This window comes from Chrysemys picta, chromosome 1, assembly GCF_011386835.1.
Source record: "Chrysemys picta bellii isolate R12L10 chromosome 1, ASM1138683v2, whole genome shotgun sequence".
NCBI lineage: Eukaryota > Metazoa > Chordata > Testudines > Emydidae > Chrysemys > Chrysemys picta.
In genome coordinates, this window is record NC_088791.1 from 202,829,023 (window position 1) to 202,854,500 (window position 25,478).

At 45.1% G+C, this 25,478-nt stretch overlaps 1 protein-coding gene across 7 annotated transcripts in view; it reads right to left on the minus strand.

The window, feature by feature from the left end:
- The window catches only part of USP9X (ubiquitin specific peptidase 9 X-linked), a 214,754-nt gene that overhangs the window by 14,433 nt on the left and 174,843 nt on the right, over positions 1–25,478 (minus strand). For all 7 annotated transcript variants that reach the window (XM_065578842.1, XM_065578850.1, XM_005301756.5 and 4 more), the window contains 4 exons: positions 24,736–24,859; positions 22,972–23,197; positions 8,968–9,097; positions 6,656–6,841 (listed from right to left, as the gene is read on the minus strand). In XM_065578842.1, the coding sequence (XP_065434914.1) occupies positions 6,656–6,841; positions 8,968–9,097; positions 22,972–23,197; positions 24,736–24,859 (666 nt within the window). The remainder of the gene's footprint in view (positions 1–6,655; positions 6,842–8,967; positions 9,098–22,971; positions 23,198–24,735; positions 24,860–25,478) is intronic.

Genomic DNA, 25,478 nt, shown 5'->3' on the forward strand with positions numbered 1-25,478 from the left:
TCCCCTCTGCGAAAAATTCTCTGGTATAAAGAGCTAGATTCTATGACACTGAGGCAGGGGAGTTGTGTGAACTACCTCTTGTTTTGTGGGGCATTACCATAGTTGAGGTCACTGAAAGCATTGGAGCTCCTCTGGTATATAAGGGAATGACTTGTTGGCAGGGTGTCCTCAGTGAGGGCCCTTCAACTTTGGAATACACTCATTGTCCCACTTGTCTAATATAAGCCCAAATCTGTTTAATTTTAGAGCATGCTGCAAAATCCAACTGACAATTGGGAAAAGGGTGTCTGTGATGGTTCGAATGCATATAGTTTTTTTTGGAGGGGGGGTGGTCATTGGTGAGGAAGATAAGAGGCGGTGGAGGAACGGAGGTTGGGGGGATTTAGTTCTGTGGACTTGTTTTGTACAGAGAAAAGTTGTTTCTTTGCTCCTGGTGTTTTGATTTTAGTTGGATTATACTTAGGGTGACCATATTTCCCTATGCTGAGTAAGGGACACCTGGTAAAAATCACTCATATTCAAGTGAGTTCAATGGCAATCAGAGATATGCAGTACAAACATTCACATTAACATTAAGTTGACTGAGCTCCTATTAAAAAGAAATACTGCATAATACTTTCTTATTTTTAAGGCTTTAGGGTTCATATGGGGAGAGGGAGAGAGAGAGAGAGAGAGAGAGAGAGTGCGTCCCCCCGTCCAGCACTCTCTGCCCTCCATGCCTGGCTGGGCCCCCGGGACAGATCCGCCTCTCTTGGTACGTGGCGTTGCGTCTTCCCGAGGAAACACAGGGGAGGGGGGGGGGGGGAAAAGGTGAGCATGCAGGGTCACATGCCCCCTCCCTGATTTCTGCCAGGATTTACACCAGAATGTGGCCAGCAGCAGCCTTTCGGCACAGTGCGAGAGGGAAGGGACGGGAGCTGCTTCCAGCTGCAGGGGACGGGTGTGTGACCTGACCAGTGTCTTTGCAGAGCTCATCCCTTACCCTCTCCCGTCCACCCCCATGGCTGAAAGCAGCTTGTCCCTTCCTGCCTGCAGAGTGTTGAAAGGCAGCTAACAGCTGCCTCCTGTCCCCAGGCTACAGTCCAGACAGGAAAGGACAGTTACCTGTTTCGTAACTGGCGTTCTTCGAGAGGTGTTGCTCCTGTCTATTCCACAGTAGGTGTGTGTGCTCGCCACGTGCACCGATGACGGAAGTTTTTCCCCTTAGCACTACCCGTAGGAGGGGAGCACCGTTGCGACCCCTGGAGTGGCGCCTCTATATCGTGCTATAAGGGGAGCTGCGTACTCGCCCCACCATCGGTTCCTTCTTGCCAGACAACTCCGACAGAGTGGAAGAGAGTGGGATGTGGAATAGATAGGAGCAACACATCTCGAAGAACACCAGTTATGGAACAGGTAACTGTCCTTTCCTCTTCGAGTGATTGCTCCTGTGTATTCCACAGTACATGACTCCAAGCTATACCTGATGGAGGTGGGTAGGAGTTTAAAGGTTAGCGGGACGGAATACCATCCTACCAAACCCGGCGTCATCCCGTGCTTGGGAGACGATCGCGTAGCACGAGGAAAAAGTGTGGACAGATGACCACCTGGCCGCCCTACCTATGTCCTGGATAGGGATGTGGGCCATATAGGCAGCCGCGAGGCTTGAGCTCTCATAGAATGCGCCTTCACTATAGGCAGCGGGGGAACCCCAGCCAAGTTGTAACACATACGTATGCACGAGGTGATCCAGCGGGAAATGCGCTGGGTGGAAACTGATTGCCCCCTCGTCTGTTCGGCCGATGCAATGAATAGTTGTGAGGACTTCCTGAACGGCCTGGTTCGGTCCAGGTAGAAGGCCAGCGCTCTATGTACGTCTTGCGTGTGTAGGCGGCGTTCCTCGTAAGAGGAATGGGGCTTAGGACAGAGTACTGGCAGGAAAATGTCCTGATCCATATGGAAGGTGGAGACCACCTTTGGGAGAAAAACAGGTGTGGACGAAGCTGGACCTTATCCCTGTGAAAAACCATATATGGGGGTTTCGAGGTCAAGGCCCTGAGTTCCGAGACCCGATGGGCTGAGGTGATAGCCACCAAAAATGCCACTTTGCATGATAGGTGGGACCAGGAACACGTGGCCAAGGGTTCAAAGAGAGGACCCATGAGGTGGGATAACACTAGGTTCAGATCCATTGCGGGACCGGGGCCCTGGCGTACGGAAATGCGCAATCTAGGACTTTTAGAAAGCAGGAGATCTTTTGATAGGAGAACACTGATTGACCTTGCACTGGAAGGTGGAAGGCAGAAATGGCCACTAAATGAATCCTGACGAAGGCAGGAGCTAGTCCTTGAGTCCTAAGGGACAGGAGGTAATCTGGAATAAGATGGAGGGATGCGGATGATGGGGAGGCGCCTCGCTCTCCCGCCCACCTCGAGAACCTAGACCATTTGGCAAGGTACATGCACCGGGTGGACGGCTTTCTGCTCTCCAACAGAATTAGTTTTACATCCTCCGAGCACCTTCCCTCCTCCTCATTTAACCATGGAACAACCACGCTATCAGGTGGAGCGCTGCCAGGTTGGGGTGGAGAAGGCATTCCTTCTCCTGGGAGAGGAGGTCTGGGTGAAGCAGCAGCCTCTGGGGGGGGGAGGGGACACCGCTAAAAGTTGCAGAAGGGTCCCGTACCAATGATGAAGGGCCCAAAGGGCCCAACCCAGGGCTATGAGGATAACCCTCGCCTGTCTGCCTTTACTTTTTGCAGAACCTTGCCTATCAGTGGGAAGGGAGGAAAGGCATAGAACAGTTGGTCTGACCACCGGAGGAGGAATGCATCCGAGATCGCCCCCCTTTCTGCCCCTGCCCTGGAGCAGAACTGGGGGCAGCGTTTATTCTGGGCTGGGAATACTGGGAGGCCAACCAAAGTCGGAGGGGCCTCATTCTGAGTCTGGCATGTTGCACAACGGATGTGCATGCTGCCACATGACCTAGGATTTGAAGGCATACCCTTGCTGTCGTCACGGGGAAGGCCGTGACCGAGGCTACGAGACCTTTGAGTGTCTCGAATCTGTCCCGGGGAAGAGAGGCTGTGGCCTTTAGGGAGTCTAGCAGAGCCCCTATGAAGTGTATGTGCTGAACAGGTACCAATGTGGACTTGGCCTCGTTCACCACTAGGCCCAGACCCGCGCATGTGGACAGGAGAAGTTGCATCTGGGGCTGCACCTGGGACCAGGAGCTGCCCTTGAGGAGCCAATCGTCCAGGTAAGGGAAAATTTGCAGCCTGTTCCTCCGGAGGTGGGCTGCCACCACTGCCATGCATTTGGTAAAAACCCTGGGGGCCGCTGAAAAGCCGAAGGGGAGGACCGCAAACTGGTAATGGTCCCACCCTACCAGGAAGCCGAGGAAGCGCCTGTGACTCTTGAAAATATGGATGTGGAAATACACATCCTGGAGGTCCAGGGATGCAAACCAATCTTCCGGGTCTAAGGAGGGGATGATGGAGGTCAGGGATACCATGCAGAACTTGTAGCGGACCATAAACCTGTTGAGGTTCCGCAGGTTGAGGATGGGCTGGAGCCCGCCTTTTACCTTTGAGATCAGGAAGTACCGGGAGTAAGATCCCTTGCCCTGAAATTCCGCCGGTACCCTCTCCACCGCACCTAGGTTGAGAAGGCGCACCACCTCTTGGTTTAGGAGGGCGGCACGTTCCCGGTCCCCGAGGTCCTCCCGGGGCAGGGGGTAGTGGAGGGGGGGAAAGGTGAACAGAAACATGTAGCCCCTGGAAATCGTGCTGAGGACCCACTGGTCCGATGTTATACAGGACCACTGCACTCTGAACGCAGATAAATGGTTGCAGAACTTTATTAACTGGGTGGCGTCCGTGGCAACAGGCCTGGTGACCCCCCCCCCCCCCCCCGCAAAAGAGCCAAAACCGCCTCTTCCCCTGCCTCTTGCCCTTCAAGGGGCCTGGTTGCGGGGCTGAGTGGGACTGACGCTGAGACCTGCATCTCTGCTCACTCGGTCGCTTAGGAGGGGGTTCATATCTGCCCCTAGCGGGGGGAGCGGAGGTCTGCGGCCTAGGTTTGTCCTTTGCTGGCGGGACACATAGGCCCAGAGTTTGCAGGGTGGTACGGGAGTCTTTCATCCCATGCAGGGGAACATCGGTTTGGCCCGCAAACAGTGCTTTCCTGTCGAAGGGAAGGTCCTGCATCAGAGACGGAGACTCTGCAAACAGACCAGACAGGAGAAGCCACGACGCCCTTCGCATGGATATGGCCGACACCATAGAACGGGATGCCGTGTCCACCGCGTCCGAGGCGGCCTGGAGGGCTGCTTTCGCCGCTGCTGCCCCTTCCTCAACCAGAGCCTTGAACTCTTTCTTGTCTCGCTCTGGGAGAAGGGGCTCGAACTTCGGTAGAGACCCCCACAAGTTAAAATCATAGCAGCTCAACAGGGCTTGGTGATTGGCCACCCGAAGCTGAAAGCTCGCAGAAGAATAAGTTTTCCTGCCAAAAGAATCAAGTCTCTTGGCGACTTTGTCTTTGGGGGTGGGTGCAGGCTGGCTGTGGTGTTCCCGATGGTTGACTGACTCCACCACCAGGGAATTAGGTGCCGGGTGGGATTACAGGTACTCATGTCCCTTAGCTGGAACAAAGTACTTTATGTTGGCCACACCTTGGTGAAGGGGGAGGGCCACACGGCCCGGTGTCGAGGAGGACAGCACATTGAAAAGGGTGTCCGATGGCTCCTCCATCTCCTCAGCCTGGAGTTGGAGATTCGAGGCTACCCTTTTGAGGAGCTCCTGGTGAGCTTTAAAGTCCTCCTGTATAACAGACGGAGGTGCCGCTATGGTCTCCTCCAGTGCCGGTCCGGCTACCAAGTCGTCGGGAGGTGCTGCTGGTTCGACTCCCAAGACCGAGTCCGGGCCTGGTGCCGCCGGTTCGGTGCCTGTCGACTTCTGACTTTGTTGAGGGGGAGACACCGAATGGGTCTGGGACGCCCTGGCGACCGAGCGGTCTCGCCTGGGCAGGCAATTGTGGCCACAGGGCCCCTTGCCACTGACCGGCTTGGGCGCCGAGCGGGGCAGGCTGTTCTTGGAGCCCGGTGCAGATTGGGGACAGGTGGCTGGGTGCTGAGGCCGAGGTCACCATTGACCGCACAGTGCCATAGGAACGACGGGAGGCTCTACGGTCGTGCCGGTGCCGGCGCCGGCCTAGAGATCTGGACTTCGACGACGATGAGGAGCGGTACTCAACAAAAGTGCTGCTTTCATAGTCGTCCCGGCAATCGTAGCTACGATGCTTCGGTGCCGGTAACGGCTGAGGAGAGCTCCATCTATGGATTGACGCGCCGGTGTCAGGGCCAACGCAGATTCCATTAGCAGGGCCCGCAGCCGGATCTCTCTCTCACGTTTCATTCGAGGCTTGAACGACCTACAGATCTTACAGCGATCGGTTACGTGAGCCTCACCCAAGCAGCGAAGACACTGAGTGTGCGGGTCGCTTCTTGGCACAGAACTGCGACAGGAGTCGCATGACTTGAAGCCTGGGGCACGGGGCATGCCTCGCACCAAGCAACTAACTAAAGAAGTTATCCAGCTGTGGAGAAGAGTACTACTAAAGCTACTAGAAGGGCTACAGCAAGACTGGAACACAAAGTTCCGACTACCTTCACTGGTGGCAAGAAGGAACTGAGGGTGTGGGGAGTGCGCAGCTCCCCTTATAGCGCGATACAGAGGCACCATTCCAGGGGTCATAGCGATGCTCCCCTCCTACTGGTACTGCTAAAGGAAAAACTTCCGGCACTGGTGCACGTAGCGAGCACACACACCTCCTGTGGAATACACAGGAGCAATCACTTGAAGAAGGGGTTAAGCCTCAAGGATGAATTGTGCACCAGGGCCCAGGGGAATCTGACTGCAGGGGCTTCATGGAACCTGGCTAGAGAGGTGACTCAGCAGGGGAGGGGGCCTAGGGGACGGAGCAGCCCCACACTCCCTGGGGAGAGGACCCAGGACGTGGGGAGAAAGGGAATGAAGAGGGTGCTAAGCCCCTGTCAAGAAGGCTGCAGTGGAGTGGGCAGGTTTGGGGTGGGAACAGGATGGAAATGGCTTCCCTCCCGCCACTCCAGAGCTTAACTGAGGGGTGCAGAGGCTTCCCTGTGCCAGCACTGTGCGAGGCTTTGGCACATGCAGGGCTCGGCTCCTTCTGGCCAGTGCCCCAGGCTGCAGGATCTTGGGCTTTTCCCGGGGCGCTGGCTCAGCAGAGTTAAGTTTTAGTTAAATTTTCATCAGGTATGTCAGTTCAACTCCATTAATTTGAATGAGAAGAATTTAGCCCAGTCTTTATAAACTAAAACATCTAATTGCAATAGGTTTGATATTAATAGTTCCTCTACACCCTCCTAATTGTGTTCTTTTAAAAGGCCTAAATAGACTTAATGGAGAATGATTTGTAGTTTTAGTGGGATATGTATATCAAGATAGGATTTGGCCACTGCAGAATCAGGAAAATCTTTATTGCAAAATGTAAGAAACTGCTAAATAGAATATATAACAACCCCCCTAAGACTATTGCTCCAATAAGTACATTTAATAAAAAGTGGAACACCACATACACTAATAATTTACTAACTATAACCAATGTTTTCAATTAAAGAAAACTTGTAAAATTCACTATACCATTGATAGAAGACTGCATACGTGATGACACATTGCAACAACGGATTAGCTGTGACACTACAGTGTACAATTTTCCCAGTTCAGCATACTGATATTTGATTGGAGGGCCTGGGCCTTCATCCAGAGCCACAAGCATGAACGTTGCAGGTACACTTAGTTTCAGAAGTTGTGTCTTTTCTGCTACACCTTCAGAGGGGACAAAAAAATTACACCTCATGGATAGTAGTGACAACAATATGTATTTATAAGCTTAATTGTTACTGTTCTTATATAGTTTGATTTTTTGGTAAAAAATTCTGAAAAATTTGAAAAGTCATTTTTCTATTGCTGGTTCTTATTCATGCTCTCAGTTATACATTCCTTCTGGGAGGGAGATGGGGGCAGGGGGAAGAAATTGGACTAGATTCTTATTAGGGTTTAGCTGAAAACTGCATATATCAACAGAATTGTGAACAAAAACATTTCCATAATGGTGCTCATTAGCGCTCACATAACTAGAGATCAGTTGCTAAGAACATAAGAATGGCTATACAGCGTCAGACCAATGGTCCATCCAGCACAGTATCATGTCTTCCAATAGAGGCCAATGCCACATGCTTCAAAGGGAATGAATAAAATAGGGTGATTATCAAGTGATCCATTCCCATTGTCCAGTCCCAGCATCTGGCAGTCATAGGCTCAGGGACACCCAGAGCATGGGATTACATCCCTATCTTCGCTAATAGCCATTGATGGACATATCCTACACGAACTTTTTTTTTTTTTTTTTTTTTTTAAATACTTTTGGCCTTCACAACATCCCCTGGCAATGAGTTCCACAGGTTGACTGTGCATCATGAGTCTCAACTATCTCCAATACTTTGCAGGAAGAAAGGTAAAGCCCACTTGTATCAGACTGGGAGAGAATCAGAATCCAAAGTGATCTAAGTTGTAGATCATTACTGGAGCGAAAACATGCCTTACAGTAACTTTATGCTTCATGATAACATATATAACTATCAGTCATTCAGATTGCTGACCATAAAAAACTGACATTTTAAATGAAAAAGATGTATCCAGTTGTGGACAAGCTTAATTAATCAAATCACAGTAAACAACTAAACATGTCACCAATGGATAAACTGTGCTGACTGACTGAAGCACAAAATAGGTAAGCACTTAAGCCAATCAGAAAGCAGCAGGTCAAGAATGATAGTGAATAGCACCATACTGCATCAACATCAGTCATTAGAAAATGATTAACTTACATTATTTAACGAGTAAACAGCCACCACATATTCAGTACAGTAAAAATAAAGAGCCACTGTAGGCAAACACTGCCCCAAAAATCAATATCTAGATTTGAAAATAATCTTCTGTTTCCCAAGACTGCAAGGCTTGTTTAAGTCCAATTCTTAAGCTTGGCTCTCTGAATTGGTTACACCATGTAGTTAGAGTAGGGTGACCAGATGAGGGAAAGAAAAAAAATCGGGACACATGGGGGGCTGGGGGGGAGAAGAAACAGAGTCAGTCTCTGCTGGCGGTCGAAACGTGGGACACACCCTGTCTGGTCACCCTAAATTAGAGAACTCCTCAAAGTAACTGATTTGCTAAGCTGATTTTTGCCTGAGCATAATTGCTTATCTCATTATAATAAGACCACAGCAACATGATTAGAGTAACAAATTGTGAGACTCATCACAATGCTTAGTCTTTATATAAACACTTTACACTGTCTAAACACTGTACAAACTTTAATTAACCTCTCTCCCCCCCACCCCTCGAAGGTATGTACTAAAGTTTTTAATGTAATTTAAAATTGTGATATGATGTTCAGCACCTGGAGCAATTTGGCAGGGGGCTATTTGTAAAAACAATATTACTATCACCATTTTAGGTTAGAGGAATCAGAGGTTAACTGACTTACTCAAAGGTTAGCAAGTCTTCTGCTGACCTGGTATTATAAGTTTATAGACCCAATCTTTGACTACTAGACCACACTGATCATGCACAGTCTAGTGAGACTTTGGGCAAACCATTTAGCCTCTCTATGCCTCACTTTACTCAACTGTAAAATGGGACATTATTTCACAAAAGTGTTGTAAAGTTTCATACACCCATTGTCAGAAATGTTTTGAAATACTCAGTTGGAAGTGCTACATGAGTACCTAATATTCTTAAAAGTATTAACACCCCCACAATTACAATATGGCCTGCAATTTTTTTATTGATCCTGGTCATCTCATTACTTGAGTCAGCATGGTTAGTTTCCTATATGTAAAAACAGAGTGCCTTACAGCAACACCATTAAGCATATTTCATAAACAACTTACCTAGGTTGGCATACATCACAAACAGATTGAAATACTGTTGCAAATGGCGCCCATGCTCAGATACTTCCCTTCTAAGAAGGTTTAGTACTGCTCTCAGCAAGTGATCACTCAAACTTAAGTTATCATAGGCCTGCAAAACAAAAAAGTTCTAACATTAATGGCAGTTCCTGAACAGTTTCCATTCAGTAAATCCATACATGGGAGCTCAATACCTGATTACACTGTCAGCCTATTTAGGTGTCATTTTTTATGCAGCGAACTAGTATAAGGTGAAGCCCTTTTAAAGTGGAATAGTTAAAAAAACAGGTCTATGAAATTCTATGACAGCTTCAATTACTGGGTCCCAAGTGAGAGAAATAAGAATGCTCCACAGAACTCGACAAAAGAAAAATATTCACTGCTTTCCTATTAAAATGCAGTACATACTTTGGGAAAAACACAAGTACCCAAATTATAGTAGTATTTTTTTTCATCAAAAATGTATAATAAGAAAAACCCATTCATAACTAGTGAGAAAGGAGGATGGACAAGCGATATTCTACTATAAACATAGACTTAAGGGAAAAACAACTGCTTGCATGTATTTTGATCTTCTACAGAAGTTAAGAACTTAAGATAGACCTGAACTATCTGAGAATAAATCCAGTTATGTATTTAAAATAAATGACCTGTATATTTAGAATGTGACTAATCATCATAGATAATGCAATAAAAATAATCGATGTTCCTTAGCAAGAGTAAACAGCCTCCAATAAAGTAAAGAATTAAAGGACATCACTGTTAATTCCCTGGAGAAAAAATTAAGAGTTAACAATTTTAATATTAAGTAAAAGTTCATATACCAACATACTGAAAAACCTCTCCAAATTTAGCACTGGTACTCATCACTGTACTACCTGAGCACATCACAGGATCATAGCTGGTATAAGTGAGGTACCCTTGTGAACTTCATTAAGTCTTTGGCTCTTCTCCCTTTCTCTGGTTATGGGAAGCACTATCTGAGTGTGGGTTTCCTCCCCCACCCCCAATTTTACTGAGGATTTTTTGCGGGGAGGAGGGGGATAGGGTTTGATTGTGGCAGAAAAGGTTTATCAAAGGATTTGCAGCATTCCCTACACGTAGTCACACTATTGATTAGACCCATCTTCTGTGTAAGTTTGTTCACTGGCTGGGTCACCTCAACCACTAATGGCTTAACTCCAGCTCTGATATGCTTCCTTCTAGGCTTTGTGATTTGCAATGTCCAAGAGTGTATCTGTCTTGGCAGGTCAAAAATGGGAGATATGGTCTCTAATGTAGCTGGGATATGATCCCTTAGTGGCATTCCCAATCAGGACCAAGGTGCTGAACTGGCATGAGAAGGAGCAGGAGCCAGTGGAGAGAGTAAAGTACAGGAGTGCTGTACTTATGGCAACCTCTCATGGAGAAGAGGGCAACTGCATTCTGTGCAAATTGGAGCCTTTGAATTGTTTACATAGTCAGCTTCTGACACAGTGAATAATTCAACCTGGAGATAACAAATCTCTGCATTACTGTGGCCACATCCTTATCTGGAAGGAAGAGGTGAATTTTCCTAGAAAACTGGAGGTGGAACATGGTGTTTGTCAGTGATGCAACCTGATCACGCAGGCTCAATGATAAGCTAAAAAGGACCCCAAAGCTTCTCACCCCTTTAATGAATTGTGTGTGTGTGTGTATGTACACAAAAGTAGATATTTTTCATTGTTGTATGCAGTGTTGTAACCGTGTTGGTCCCAGGATATTAAAGAGACAAGGTGGGCGAGGTAATAGCTTTCATTAGACCAACTTCTGCTGGTGAAAGACAAGATTTAGAGCTACACTGAGCTCTTCCTCAGGTACGTGAGAGAGACAAGTTTTCAAATCTACCTGAGAAAGAGCTCTGTGTAGCTCAAAAGCTTGCCTCTCTCACCAACAGAAGTTGGTCAGTAAAAGATATTATCTCACCCACCTTGCCTAATACACAAAATTAAACAGATGGTGGAAACAGTTGGTCATTCAATCCAGAAGATAGACCTTTGTTGTATAGTACTGAAAGGCTAAACCTTGCTTCATTGCAAAGAACTGCCAATCGTAAGTCCTCAAAGTTTGTGGTTTTCTGTATTATGACAAAAAAGCAAGCCTCAAGATCATTCAGGGCAGTCCTGGAATGTTCTAGGGCACTAGTCTTCATCTAGAGATTGGTTCAAACAGTTCCCATCTACCACCTTCTTGATTCATTTTCCTATAAAGGTGAGTTGCAAGACTGGATGATAGTTGGATGAATTTTTAGCCTTTATATATCATGTTATACATCTTCAAGTCACTTCACAAACACTATCAATCCTCAGTGTCTCTCAAGAATTCTAGGTAAATGGTACCCATATATTGAAGAGAGGGAACTGAAGCAAGAAAAAAGTGACTTGTCCAAAATCTGAGTGGGTGGCAAAGCATCAAGTTCCCCCCCCCCCCCAAAAAAAACCAAACAAAAAAACAAAAACAAACCCCCCCCCCCCAGTTTCAGACTCCCAATTCTGAGCTTAAACTGCTGGAAAACACGGTCTTCTGCTTCCTTCTATGACTTCAGTGTCAAACAATGGCTTCCCTAAGCAGCAGTTGTACCTCAGCATATTTCATAAAGTCAGCTCTGTACCCTACACTAATGAATTAATAAATCAATCCAACCTGTTACTAACTCAATGTTGACTTTCACTAGCCATTATCAGCTAGGATTTCCACCCACAGGCAGTGGACTTAAATCCATAATGGATTCTCCAGACATTGTGAGGTAAGACTACTAAATAAATGCAGTGGATGTATTCATGCCTTCTCACTGGACAATTGTCTGTCTACACTGAGACAAACTGAACAATGAGACTTCTTGACACACCAATTAACTAGACTTCACCTGAAGAACAGCTCCAATCAGTAATGGCAAACCATTTATATTTGCATTGATTACAGCTTTATGAAATGTTTCCTAGACTCTATTGAGTGCTCCTCTGATCATAACTTCATTGTTCACTCTGCTTGTGACTCATGGTCAGAACAAGTAAGAGAAAAGCCCCAAAGCTGAAGCAGCGCTCTCAGCACTTCTAAAAAGTGCTATGCCGTGGCAGGCCATGACCAAAAAAAAAAAAAATAAGAAGTTGATTCATCACAATCCAGATGTGGCTCTGACCACCTTAAACTTGGTCAGCATCTAGGATTAAAGACTGGAGATTCTGTCAAAGCAGAGACCCAGCACGTTAGAAATAAACCCTGATCTGTGGAGCCAAGAATGACTGTGGTGGCTACTAATCTAATTTTGCAATTGAATTTGAGGCATAAAAAGAATGCACAAGAGTGTCCAGAATGTCCCTTAGTTATTGATACATTACCAGTCACTGTAATATCTAATTGGTGACTTGCAGCAACTTGAAACATATACAACATTGATGAGACTAATACTGATATACTGCATAGATTCATAGACTCTAGGACTGGAAGGAACCTCGAGAGGTCATCGAGTCCAGTCCCCTGCCCTCATGGCAGGACCAAATACTGTCTAGACCATCCCTGATAGACATTTCTCTAACCTACTCTTAAATATCTCCAGAGATGGAGATTCCACAACCTCCCTAGGCAATTTATTCCCGTGTTTAACCACCCTGACAGTTAGGAACTTTTGCCTAATGTCCAACCTAAACCTCGCTTGCTGCAGTTTAAGCCCATTACTTCTTATTCTATCCTTAGAGAACAAGATGAACAAGTTTTCTCCCACCTCCTTATGACACCCTTTTAGATACCTGAAGACTGCTATCATGTCCCCTCTCAGTCTTCTCTTTTCCAAACTAAACAAACCCAATTCTTTCAGCCTTCTTTCATAGGTCATGTTCTCTAGACCTTTAATCATTCTTGTTACTCTTCTCTGGACCCTCTCCAATTTCTCCACATCTTTCTTGAAATGCGGTGCCCAGAACTGGACACAATACTCCAGTTGAGGCCTAACCAGTGGAGAGTAGAGCGGAAGAATGACTTCTCGTGTCTTGCTCACAACACACCTGTAATACATCCCAGAATCATGTTTGCTTTTTTTGCAACAGCATCACACTGTTGACTCATATTTAGCTTGTGGTCCACTATAACCCCTAGATCCCTTTCTGCCATACTCCTTCCTAGACAGTCTTCCCATTCTGTATGTATGAAACTGATTGTTCCTTCCTAAGTGAAGTACTTTGCATTTGTCTTTATTAAACTTCATCCTGTTTACCTCAGACCAGTTCTCCAATTTGTCCAGATCATTCTGAATTTTGACCCTATCCTCCAAAGCAGTTGCAATCCCTCCCAGTTTGGTATCATCTGCATCCAGTTCTGGTGTCCACATTTTAAAAAGGATGTTGAAAATTAGAGAAAATGCCTTAAGCTAAACAACTTGAGCCCTTTGTTTTTCAGTGTATCTAAAAAAGAACGAGGGTTGACTTGATTACAGTGTATAAATTCCTTCACAGGGAGAAAATACTGAGTACTGAATAGGCTCTTAAATCTAGTGGAGAAAGGTATAACAAAACAATGTCTGGAAGCTGAAGCCAGATAAAAATTAGTGCCTAATTTCTAAATTTAACTGACCAGTGAGAGTAGATAGTCATCAGCCATTGCAATAAACTACCAAGGGAAGTGCTGACATCTTTTGTTAACTTCAAATCAAGACTGAATGCCTTTTTGGAAGGTATGTTTTAGCCAAACACAAATTATGCTTTAGACAAGTTACTGGGCTCAATACAAGGGTATCTGGGTGAAATTTAACAACCTGTGATATACAGGAAATCAGATTAGATCATCTAATGGTCCCTTCTGGCCTTAAACTTCAAGAATCTTGCTCCACAATCACATCATCAAACCCAAGAGCTAGGTTTCAAAATCTCTTGGACTGAGAAGATGACATCCATTGTTCTAGTCAGACAAAAGAATAACTCTTGAAGCATTCTGGCATTATGTGGAACAGTCAAAAGAGATCTAAGTGAGTCTTTCCAGTTCTCCTTTAAATAGATTCTGAACACAAGTAAGACAAATCCCTGAGAGAAAGCTACAGAAAAGTATAGGTGCCATTAGATGTCTGCAGGCTTTTGGTCATCTTAAGGTCTTCAGTAAAGCAGACAACAGGTAAAATAAACAGCAAAAGACAGAATGAAGTACCTTAAGTGCCAAGTGAAATAGGTGAGTGGCTATTGCTAGCCTGGAAAAAAGACTTCTTTAAAATTTGTCCATGCTTTTGGTTAAGGAAATTAGTCAAGTAAACATAAATAAAGGTTCTGAAACCCCAGACTGTCTTGGAATAGAACAGGGGTGGCCAACCTGCACATGAGAAGGAGCCAGGGCATGGCAGGTTCAGGGAAGGGGGCAGGAAGGAGCGAGGGCGGAGCAGGGCCTGTGGCAGAGTCAGGGGTTGAGCAATGAACACCCCTCTCCCCCCAGCACATTGGAAAGTTGGCGCCTATAGCTCCAGCCCTGGAGTTAGTGCCTATGCAAGGAGCCACATATTAACTTCTGAAGAGCTGCATGCGGCTCTGGAGCCACAGGTTAGCCACCCCTGGAATAGAACATACACACTGCGAGACAGATTGACACTTAGGTTCCAATCCTGGAAACACTTGTGAATAGTCCCAATGAGTTTAAGGGAATGACTTATGTGCTTAAAATTGCATACATGGGTAAGTGATGCAGGACTGAGGTCTTAAATAAGCACTACAGCAATCATAATGGTTCAGGTGCTTTGGTACCTCACATGACATAAATGAGGAGACAATGAGATGCCCCTATGAGCTAATCTCTGGTAGACATCTAGATTAGAGTGTGGAGAGGAATATCAAGGTGGTTTCGGTTTCTTGCCCCACTGAGGATCCCAAATGAAAGCTGTAGCATGTCAGCAGGACCAAATACCTCACGCCTTGAGAGAAAACACTTCATACCAGCTCCACTACATCTTTCCTCAATAGAGTCTGAATTCGCTTGATATTAAACTGATGGAAATCTGCCCCCCAAAAACTTCAGGGTATTTAGCAGATTCGCAAACTTCCAGCTAAAAAGACAATAACTGATAACTAAATTAGTCTTAGTGTATCTGTAGAACTGTAGCATGTATGGGCCATAATCATGTATCAGGACCCGATTGTACTAGGCACTGTACAAACAGAACAAAAAGATAGATCGCAAACTCTTCAAGGCAAGGACTAAGCAAATCTCAGTAGACTACAGTGCATGGTCCTATAGGAATATGGAGATATGCCTTTACCAGGTCCACAGAAGTCCCCTTGAGACAGATGTTACCACTGAATCTATAGTCTCCATCTGGAATTTAGTTTTCTTCATCTGCTTGAGATCTAGAATGGCTGACCCTGTTCACTTCTGGGCAATGAAGAAAATGGAGCACAGTCCTAAGAATTTTTTTCTCAGGGAACAGTTTCTATTGATCCTATGTCCAGGAGATGAAGAAGTTACTCACCTGATGCAGTAATGATAGTTCTTTGAAATGTGTCCCCCTATGGGTGCTCCACTGTAGGTGTGTCTGTGTCCCTGAGCAGCTGATCAAAGAACTTTGGTAGCAGCATCAGTTCAGCCAGCACATGTGCTGCTTCCCATCTGCCATGGGGCTAGTTAGCATGCAGAGGCGAACCCTCCCCTCAGTTCCTTCTCTACCACAGAGTCTAGAAAACTACTAGAACTCCAAAGTAGAGGGGAGGATGATGGGTCGTGGAGTACCCAGAGAAACAGATCTCGTAGAACCATCATTACTGCACAAGGTGAGTAACTTTGTATTTGAGTAGTATCCCTATGGGAACTCCACTGTAAGTGACTCCTGAGCAGTGCCCACCACTAGAGGCTGGGACTTCGGAGTTGAGTTTGATATGGATGATAGAGCTGTGGGGCACCAAATTTGGTGTCTGGAGCTGAATCCTCCAGGATGGCATAATGTTCTTCCAAGGTGTGTGCAGATGCCCACTTAGCTACTCTGCAGTTTTCTGATATAGGGATAAAGCGATGGACGAGGAGACTGACCTCGTAGAGTACCTGCATACTGAAGATGTGTTGTTATAGTACACAACTGTAACAGTTTAATACAGCTTGAGACCCACTTAGAGAGTCCTTGAGCTGAAATCGCTGTACCTTTTGGCTCATCTGTAATGGAGAGGAAGAGTCAGATTTTCTGAAAACTCTTGTCTGTCCACATAGAAAACCAAGGCTCTCCTCATGTCAAGTGTATGGAAGATGGCTTCCCTGTTATCCTGATGAGGTTTGGAATAAAAGGCTGGAAGCTGAATAAGCTGATTCATGCGGAAGTCACCTTGGAAGTGAACTCTGGATATGGTCTGAGCGTGACTGTCAGGGAAGAACACAGTGAAAGGGGCATGTGCCATCAGAACCGTTATCTCCCCTATTCTTCTTGTAGAGTTGATGGCGATCAGAAACACCGTCTTCATGGAAAGGTGAGTCAATGAACAAATGGCCATAGGTTCCAATGGCAATCTAGTCAGTCCTTCTAGCACTAGGTTGAGATCCCATTGAGGATTGGAAAGTCTGGGTTGTGGGAAGAGGTTTGCCTTTGAGAAACCTCTTTGTAGTCAGATGGGAGAAGATTGCAAACTAATAGAGTCCAGATTTCTTGAGAGTCAACAGGTAGTCCAGGATTACTGGTAAGGTGCCTGTATTTGGAGTCACACCTTTGGACTGGCATCAGATCAGAAATCTCTTCTATTTTTGTAGATGGGTACAATGAGCAGCTCCTTTCCTCCTGTGCCTCCTCTGAGCAAGATGTCTATGTGCTGGAGCCATGCTTTGAGCCACAGAATCCACAGGATGGAATGTCTGTCTCCTGTTCTGCAATAGGAGGTAAGGTATGATTGAAATGTGGCAGTAAGCATCTTGGAGGTCGAGGGCCAAGAACCAATCTCCTTTCTCTAACATGGGAATGATCTTTGATAACGTGATCATCCTGAACTTCTGAGCCTTGATAAATTTGTTGAGGGCTCAGAAGTCCAGTATAGGTCTCCAACCCCCTTTTTTCTTCAGTATCAGAAAGTAACGAGAATAGAAACCTCCACCCTTTAGATGTATGGGCACTGGCTCACTGAAGAGGGACAGTGAAGGGTATTTGAAAGGGGGGAGGGAGAAGAAATGGATGGAGTACACATACCAGACGTTCTCCAGCACCAATTGGTTGGAGGTTATCCATTCCCAGGTGCTGCAGAATGGAGGGAGATGTTCCCCGAAGGGATGGGTGGAATTTTCCAGAGTGATGCAGCGGTGAGAAGAGTGTTCTATAAACACCTCAACCAACCTGTCAAACTGTCTTTTCAAGATGGAGGGTTGAGAGGAAGTTTGCCAAGATCCTGACGTCTTCCGTCTAGGGAACCTGGGGCTTCTTCCTTTCGGGTTCATATGATCTCTGTGAATATTGTGATGAGCAGAGCTTGAATGGAGGCTGATGACATTTTCTTTTGTATCCAGGAGTATAGATCCTGAGGGATCGAAGGGTGGCCCTGGAATCTTTTAATGTGTGAAGGGAGGCATGGGTCATCTCTGCAAATAGCTTTGTCCCTTCAAAAGGATGGTCCTCCACAGTTAATTGGACCTCCTTTGGGGAGCCAGACAGATGAAGCCACGAAGACTGTCTCACAACAATAGCAGTAGAGATCAAACTAAGCTTGGCATAATTTTGATAGTCATATTTAGCCAACAAGGCATGACAGTTCGCTACTAGGAACTGGAGGGTGGCCGAGGAGTTCCTGCAAAAAAGGTCCAGGCGCTTCCAGTTACCATCATAAGGGGTGGATTTAAACTGGTGTTGGTGTCCCTTAGAAATAACCGTATCCACAATGATCGAATTAGGAGGTGGGTGTGAAAACAAATTCCTGTGCCTTTTGCTGGCACATATTTCTTGCCCGCCCACTTGCAAGTTGGTGGGACAGATGTGGGAGTCTGCCATATTATCTGGACAGGGTCCAATAGAGGCTCGTTAATAGGGAGGGCCACTCTGGAAGAGGTAGAAAAATGTAAAATGTCCACCAGCTTCTGGTGCGACACAGTCACCCCTTACAGAGGTATTTGTAGTGCTCCTACCACCCTCTGTGCCAAGTCTTGAAGTAGTTTAAAGTTATCAGCCCTGGATGGCGGAGGGGGCATCACCATCTCACATCAGATGACAACGAGAAGTGGGCTTGAGAAGTGATTTCCTCCTCAACTTGGGCCTCCAGTTCCTCCCTTGCCTGCTCAGGGGGTTCAGAGGCCCTTGAAGCAGCAGCTGAAGGAGGGTACTTCCTTGGCTACTGGTATGCCACATCCTTTGGATCTGCTAAGGATCCCAGTACAGCCACACTCATGGGAAGGGGCCCAGAGGTTAGTACCACAGCTGCCCAAAACCAGGGAGGCTGTGGGTTTGAGGGGCAGTATGCCTGATGGCAGGTAAGAAGAGTGAAGGGAAGCCAGGTCCTCTTGCTCACTTTCTGACTCCTACAACGAAAAGGGTGGTGTGTGGCAGGAAGTCATTGATGAAACAAGGGTTCTGGGTGAACTCAGTACCGGGACCCCGGTACTGAGCAGAGAGTCTGGTGCTTCAGAAACTGAAAGATCCGTTGTGCATTGGAAATCTGTGCGGAGGGTGTCAGCGCTGAGAGACTTGTACCGACTGAGTCAAAGACGTGGACCTGACAGCAGTGTCCATCTGTGCCTGGCGTATCACCGGCAGTACCAATCTTGATGTCTGTACCAAGGGAGCCTTCTGTAGGGTGGAACTGTGTTTCTCATGCCTCTGTGGTACTAGTGCTTCTTTGCCTGCTCCCATTGGGTCTTTCTTTAGACAGCCTGACTTGCTCTGTCCGTTTGGTACTGCCCGTGCCCTGGGTACCAGATTTAGACAGCTACAGTGCCGTTGGTACTGCTGATAATGACTGAGCTGGAGATCACTTATGGCTTGGTCAGGACTCAATATGGGGACTCACAGACCTTTTCTTAAAAGCCTTACGTGAGTGGCTCATGGGCATCTGCCTGGGCTCACCTCCCTTCAAAGTAGACAGTTGCAGACATTGGGACTCTGGACACTGAAGGGCTGACTCCATGAGTAGGAGTTAGAGCCTCAATTCTCTCTCTTTCCTGGATCTGGGCTTCAGTTGTTGACACAAGCCACACTTCTGTGGAATGTTTCTCTCTCGCAGGCAGAGAACGCACAGCGATTGTCCATTGGTCACTGATCTAGATTCCTTACAATTAAAGGACTTTTTGAAGCCTGGAGAGCCAGCCATACCCTTGTCGCAAGGTGGTTCCCTTCCCCCCCACAGGGGCTGGCGGAAGGCAAAGTCCTTTTCTCCTCCTCCTCTTTTTTTTTTTTTAAGGCAACAGCCAAAATAAAATGTAAACAAAGTAAAGAAAAAAGGCTTCAAGAGAAGCTACAGATTAGCAATTTTAAGAGAGTTAATGATCTGCGGATAGACAATTATAGTTCCATCTCTAGCCAGGGCAGTTAAGAAGGAACTGAGGAGGGTTCGCGCGTGCACATGTGGGCTAAAGGGACACTACTACCAAAGTTCTCGAATCATCAGCATCGGGACTCAGACACACCTACAGTGGAGCACCCATACAGACACTAATCAAAGAAGAAGCAAGATTTTGTTTAACACTGGCTTACGTTTGAGGGGGTTGCTCAAGACGGGGGATTGGATTACGAAGGGATGACGTGGGGCCCTTAGTTCCTGGAAGTATCTGCTACCTCTCTCACCCACTTGTCTGTGGTCGATCAAGACCATTCTCTGAGAAGTGGAAAATTCTGACACCTAGATTCAGGTCTGGGTGGAGGCACATTTGTTTGTTCTCATAGTGGACTCAGAAGGGGTGGATCCACTTCTGGATTTTCCACCCCCATGCAGGGTTTCTGCCCTGATATACTCGTTGTCTTTTGTTTGATTCCTTTGTGAGGAGGATGGACAAAGGCAGCATTTTTGTCTGTTGCTGGGTTTTGTCGTCCCTCAGACTACTGGGTGGGGAGGGGCGAAAGTGTTTTGGTTTGTCTGTGCCTTTTGCCACTAGTTTTTCCCAAAAAGGAGAGAGCCTGGGAATTTAGATGAGCACAAAATTTGTTTAGAGTGAGCATCAACCTTCCAGGGACAAAGCCAGATGTGACAGCTGGCTGCTGAGGTGGATACCATGGCCCTGACTGAAAATCTCATTGTATCCATTGAGGCATTTACCACAAAGGCTATTGCGAGAGAAAATTTGCTTATGTGTAGACCAAAAGTCAGGATGGTCTGTCTTTCATGGCCTTAAGGTCAATCAGCTAAAACGTTGTGACTCTTGGAAAACATGTAGCCGCTAGGGATGCTCTAAGCTGATGAAGCCCCTTCTGCAGGTGGCTTTCATCTTTCTATTAGCTGGATTTTTGGTAAAGAAATCGCCTTCAGATGAGATTACTGTATCTTTGCTAGAGATGCCACCTCAGCATCAATCTTTGGTATGTCTAATATTTTTTGGCTATTGCAACTTGTAATACCTAAGTACATGCCTGCTTATGCATTTACCCTTATCAGGGGTTTTCCACTCCTCTCTGATCACATCCTCAAAAAATGGATGTAATGGGACTAGTGTTTCAGGTAAGGATTTAGAAGGCAGGTTATTTACTTTTAGGCTTGTCCCTCTGCCTTCTTAGGCTGGATCTCAATTGTGGATGCAACCTTTTGTACATGCTTTCAAACACTGGGGAGGAGGGGGCGGAGAAAGACTCTTTGTTGCATTTTTTCTCTATCCTGCTCAGAGCATGAATCTGAGAGGTCCCCTTCCTCAGTAGTGGAGCAGCTGTCTGAGTTAGAGAATGAATCTCTCTTAGGGTTTTTTTTTTTTTTAAACCTTTTATTTTCCTTTTTTCTCTTTTTGGATTTTGTAATGTTTCTGGCCCGCTTTGTAAGCGCTGCCACCTTTCTGAAGCAAGCTTTATATGCAGTGCCTTGAGCTCTCTAGATACGTCTCCCTCAGTGTCCTCCCCTGTGGAGTCCCACTCCCTCTGCCAAGGGGATGGGATTTCATTGCTGGAGTTCTCCAATTCAAACTGAGAAGAGGAGGAACAGAGAACTTATACCTCATTTTAGGTCCAGGGGGAGTGGAAATCTGTAGATCCTTAAGGGTTTTTCCTTCCGGTCCTGTTCTGCCCCAGGATTTACCCCCTGGGCTGGCCAGATAAAGTTCTCTTCAACCTTGGAATCGCTCCCTCTCTCTGTTGCCAGATCAGGCTTTTCTATGCTAGAATTGCAGCTTCTTGGGGCAGAAGGACCTAACGTGCCTATCCAATTCAGAGTCCATGCCCTAGCAGTGCAAAGGCTGGTTGGTTGAGAAAAAGCAGGGCATAACTGACCCTCCAAAGAGCCTGTAAAAAGCTCTCTCACAAATAGCACATTGCTTGGATTTAGCTTGGTAGCTCTGCCATGCAGGGGCACTGGGGGGGGCACTAGAGTGCTGTCTCTGGGTGGTTGACACCATCTCACTACTAAACAGCTGATCTAGGAAAGGGAGAAAATAGAAACCCTGTTCCCTAATACACACACACAAAAAAAAAAAAAAAAAAAAAAAAACCACAACCCAAAAACAGATACAATAATAAACTGACAAAGAAAAGTCAGGAGCAAAGTGAACCACCACATGACTGCTGAAGTGGAGGCAGACATTCTGGCAGCACAGAAGGCCAGAAAAGCAGGTATGGCTAGCACAGGCTGTGCTACAGCTTTGAAATGCCTCCAGAAACTGCAGACTGGAGGGGAATATCCCTTATCTATCTGAATTGTGGGAGACACTGGGCTACAGAAAAGAGCCTACTATTTGTGACCCCTTATTTCACAGAACAGAAGCCTGTGCTTTTGATTCTGAAAGTCCTGGCTTCAGACTCTGGCTGACATCCCATAGTGGGATGCCATATATAGCAGTTCTCAAAACTAAGAGCAGGAGACCACTAAGTGAAGAGCTGTAAGTGGTTCTGGAGAACTGCACTCAGTACCCGGTAGCGTTATTTGGAATCAGAGGACATTCCCACATTAATGACAGGAACACACAAAATGTGTCTGCACTGATTTCCAGAAAGACCTACAACCAGTACCTCCACCTTCGCCACCCCTTAAAAAAAAAAATCAAATCTGCTATCTGCAAAGGAAGACAACAGAATGGTTAAAACAGCTGGGTTGCTAAGGAAGAGGGGAGGTAATAGGCTAAAAAATCCCAGCAGCAGATCCGTCTACTTACATTACAAAAGAACTTGGAGCTGCCCCATTTTGCAGAATAGATTACACTTGAACAGAAAAAATGACTGTGGGAGACAGGGGATAGTGCATCATTATTTATTACAACAGTGCAATAAATAATGCAGATGCAGAAGTTTTCATTCAGCTTTTAATATAAAAACAGCTGCTGGGTCTAAGTGCATAGCTGATGCATCAAATCCACCTGTAGCGACTATAAAAGGAGACCAAACAAGGATTATATAAGCAAGATTTGAACTGCCACATGAAGTAAAACTATCAGTGATTAAAACATGCCCAGCTTCATCATCACAGAGGCTCTATTGCTAAATTTTACACCATTTATCACTTTCTGAAGAATACAAGTTGAAAATTAATAAAGCCTACTTCTGTCACTGCTTTGATACTTACACTCTGTAGTTATTAATCTGAGGGAGTGAAGGTTTGTTTTTGGAATTGTAATAACTACAACATTAATTTTACGCATCCAGACTGACCAGATAAAAAAGTAGTAAACTTTTTTCTTTTGAACTACATTGAAATCATGATTTTTGCTGCCTCTAGTGTTGCAGGAGTTCGAATGAAAAACCTGAGGCTCACCTCCATTAAAACCAGAAGAGTTATAAGAAATTACAAACAAATATTTGTTTATAAACAATCGTGCAGAGTTTGCAGCTTTGATGCTGACACTTATTCCAAATGAGCATTTAAACAAGTTGCCAAACAAATAAGTAGGTGTTTAGACTGAAAACTGTGTAAATACCTGACTAGACGGTCCAGGAGAGGCAAAAGGTGAAGGACATGGTCCATCTTGCAATGAAAAATGTGCAATAAATACTATAAGCTTTGCAAATGCACCCCTCACTTCAGCACTAGGGCATTCCAAAAGATACTCAGAGAAGCGGTTTGAAACATTAAAAAGGACATTGTGTGCAAACCAAAAGCGTACATTCTTGCTGTGACGAAGGAGGATGCATAATGCATCATACCTGAAACAGAGAAGATACATTACAACTGTGTTATTAACATCGGCATTAAAATAATAACTTTAACAGATATTGACAAGATGCAACCCTCATTTTCTATAGCATAAATGTCTTCCATTTGCTGTCCTGCACCACCCATTCCTTTAGAAATTGTACAGATATCTGCTTTTTCCTCAAACACAGGTCTATTTGATCATCTGTTCACATCTCCACAGAGAATGTGATTACTTAACCTGACTGGAGCTGTCTTAACTGTTTTGTTCACTAAACAGTAAAAAGGAACATACTGTGGTTTTCTTTCATACAAATTATTTCAAATGAAAGTACCGCAATTAGAGTTAAATATTAAGCCAGAAGGCTTCCATTTCCATCTCCAACACATGCCAAAAAGCAATACGTACCCCAACTTCATCAAATTTGCATTCTAATGTAGGCTCCCAAGCTGAGAGTCATCGCAGACTCAATTCCTCTGTGGATCAGGCACAGAGGGGGGAAGCATAACTGATCAATGGATTACACAAGCACCAGGTGGGTCAAGACAAATATGAAATGTGTATTTTGGTGATTCACACCATAATTTACAGTTTATCGTAGTTTCGAAGTACAAAACCTGCTTTAAAAAGGTCTTGATTGTGTGAATCACATGCAGTTGTACTACCCCCACCCACAGATCAGCAGCAGGTTATGATAACTTTTTGATAATCAGTTTTCTAGCTTAGACCCTTACTACTTGAGCTACACGAGTAAATGCTAGCTCCTTTCTAGACCAGTCACTGGAGGAGGGTTTAACACCTTCCCAGTGTGTTACACAACTATTTACTAGTCAGAAATCGAGTACTGGTGATTCTATTCCCAGTTCTGGAAGAAGAGTGGGGTTTATGGTGGTTAGAGATTGACTAAACCAGTATGGGTTAGCCTTTCTGAAAGACAGTACGGTACACAGCCTCAGATGGGTTTCTCATGTTTCAGACCTGGGCTCTTGGTTTTGGCAGTGAAGTTGCATAAACTCTCAGCTAATGTATTTTTTAAAATGGGAAGTGATGTGTTTGTGTCCCAGAGTATTAGATTTCTTGCAAAAGGGATAACAAAGAAAACGGACAATCAAGCGAAAAACTGCCAGAAGTGGTGATTGTAAACTCTTGCAAATCTCTGCACCAGGTCATTTTTCATCAAACCACCATGAAAAATTCAAACCGTGCTCAGAGATTATATTCTGTGTTTTGGTTTTTGCCATTGCAATGGAGATTTTTTACAGAAAATATTATTAAATCTGAATTCTGTAACACAACCTTTACTATGGTGTAGCTTATTCCTGCACAATCATATACATCAAAAGGAGGCTAGCTCTCACTTCAATTTAGGGCTCAATATCTCCCCTGTACTTTCCCATCCAGATTTAGCTCTCATCTCCACATACACATTTGAAATAGACATGGAATGAATACCTCAAACAGTTTTAATACTATTTTTACACAACTTGAATTTCCTTAAAGGAAACCAAACTCTCAAAACGGTAGAGTCATTGTTAAAGACAAATATACCAATCACTAGCAGGGCCACGGACTATTTTCTTTGTGTGAAATCCTGTGGTGAAGAGAAATCTAGCAGCTAGCTGAATACTAATCATAGTTATTTCTTCTGCTTCAGGCAACAGGTGATCTTGTCCTAAAGAAAAATGAAAAAACTCAAGTGTAGACAAAATAAAACAAATAATTTTACCTACAATTGGCAAAATGACTAATGTTCTTGTTTGGTAGCATAAGCCTGGTCAAAACAGAATCTAACAATGCCCAGAGCCTCTCATTACTGATTAAGGCCTTATCTTTCAAAAGCAAACCGTAATTATGGGTTAACTTGAGATACCTTAATGAGGCAGTGCTCAGGTTCCACTCTCTGAAAAAAATAGGCTGCTTTCAGGTAATTCTATGTGCCCAACTTGAGATATTAGTCACTTCTGAAAAATTAGACCTAACCTTGAAAATTTGGTTAGGTAACAGCTGAGTGATGGACTTAATCAACCAAAGCAGCTGCTGCTAATTACTTTTGCCTTTACTAACAAACACTTAAACAAAAGGTAAGTAACTTCAACAAACAAGTAAGACTTCAAGAAACGGATGGCAGGAAAATAATGGCAACAGTATTATAGAAATGTAATACATCTGGTATCCATAAGAATTATTTGAGTTTAGTGATTTTTGAAAAACAATTTAACATAATAGATAAAAAATAACTTAATAAATCCTTTTAAAAATGAAAATCAGAAAAATTATTCTAATGGTGCAGG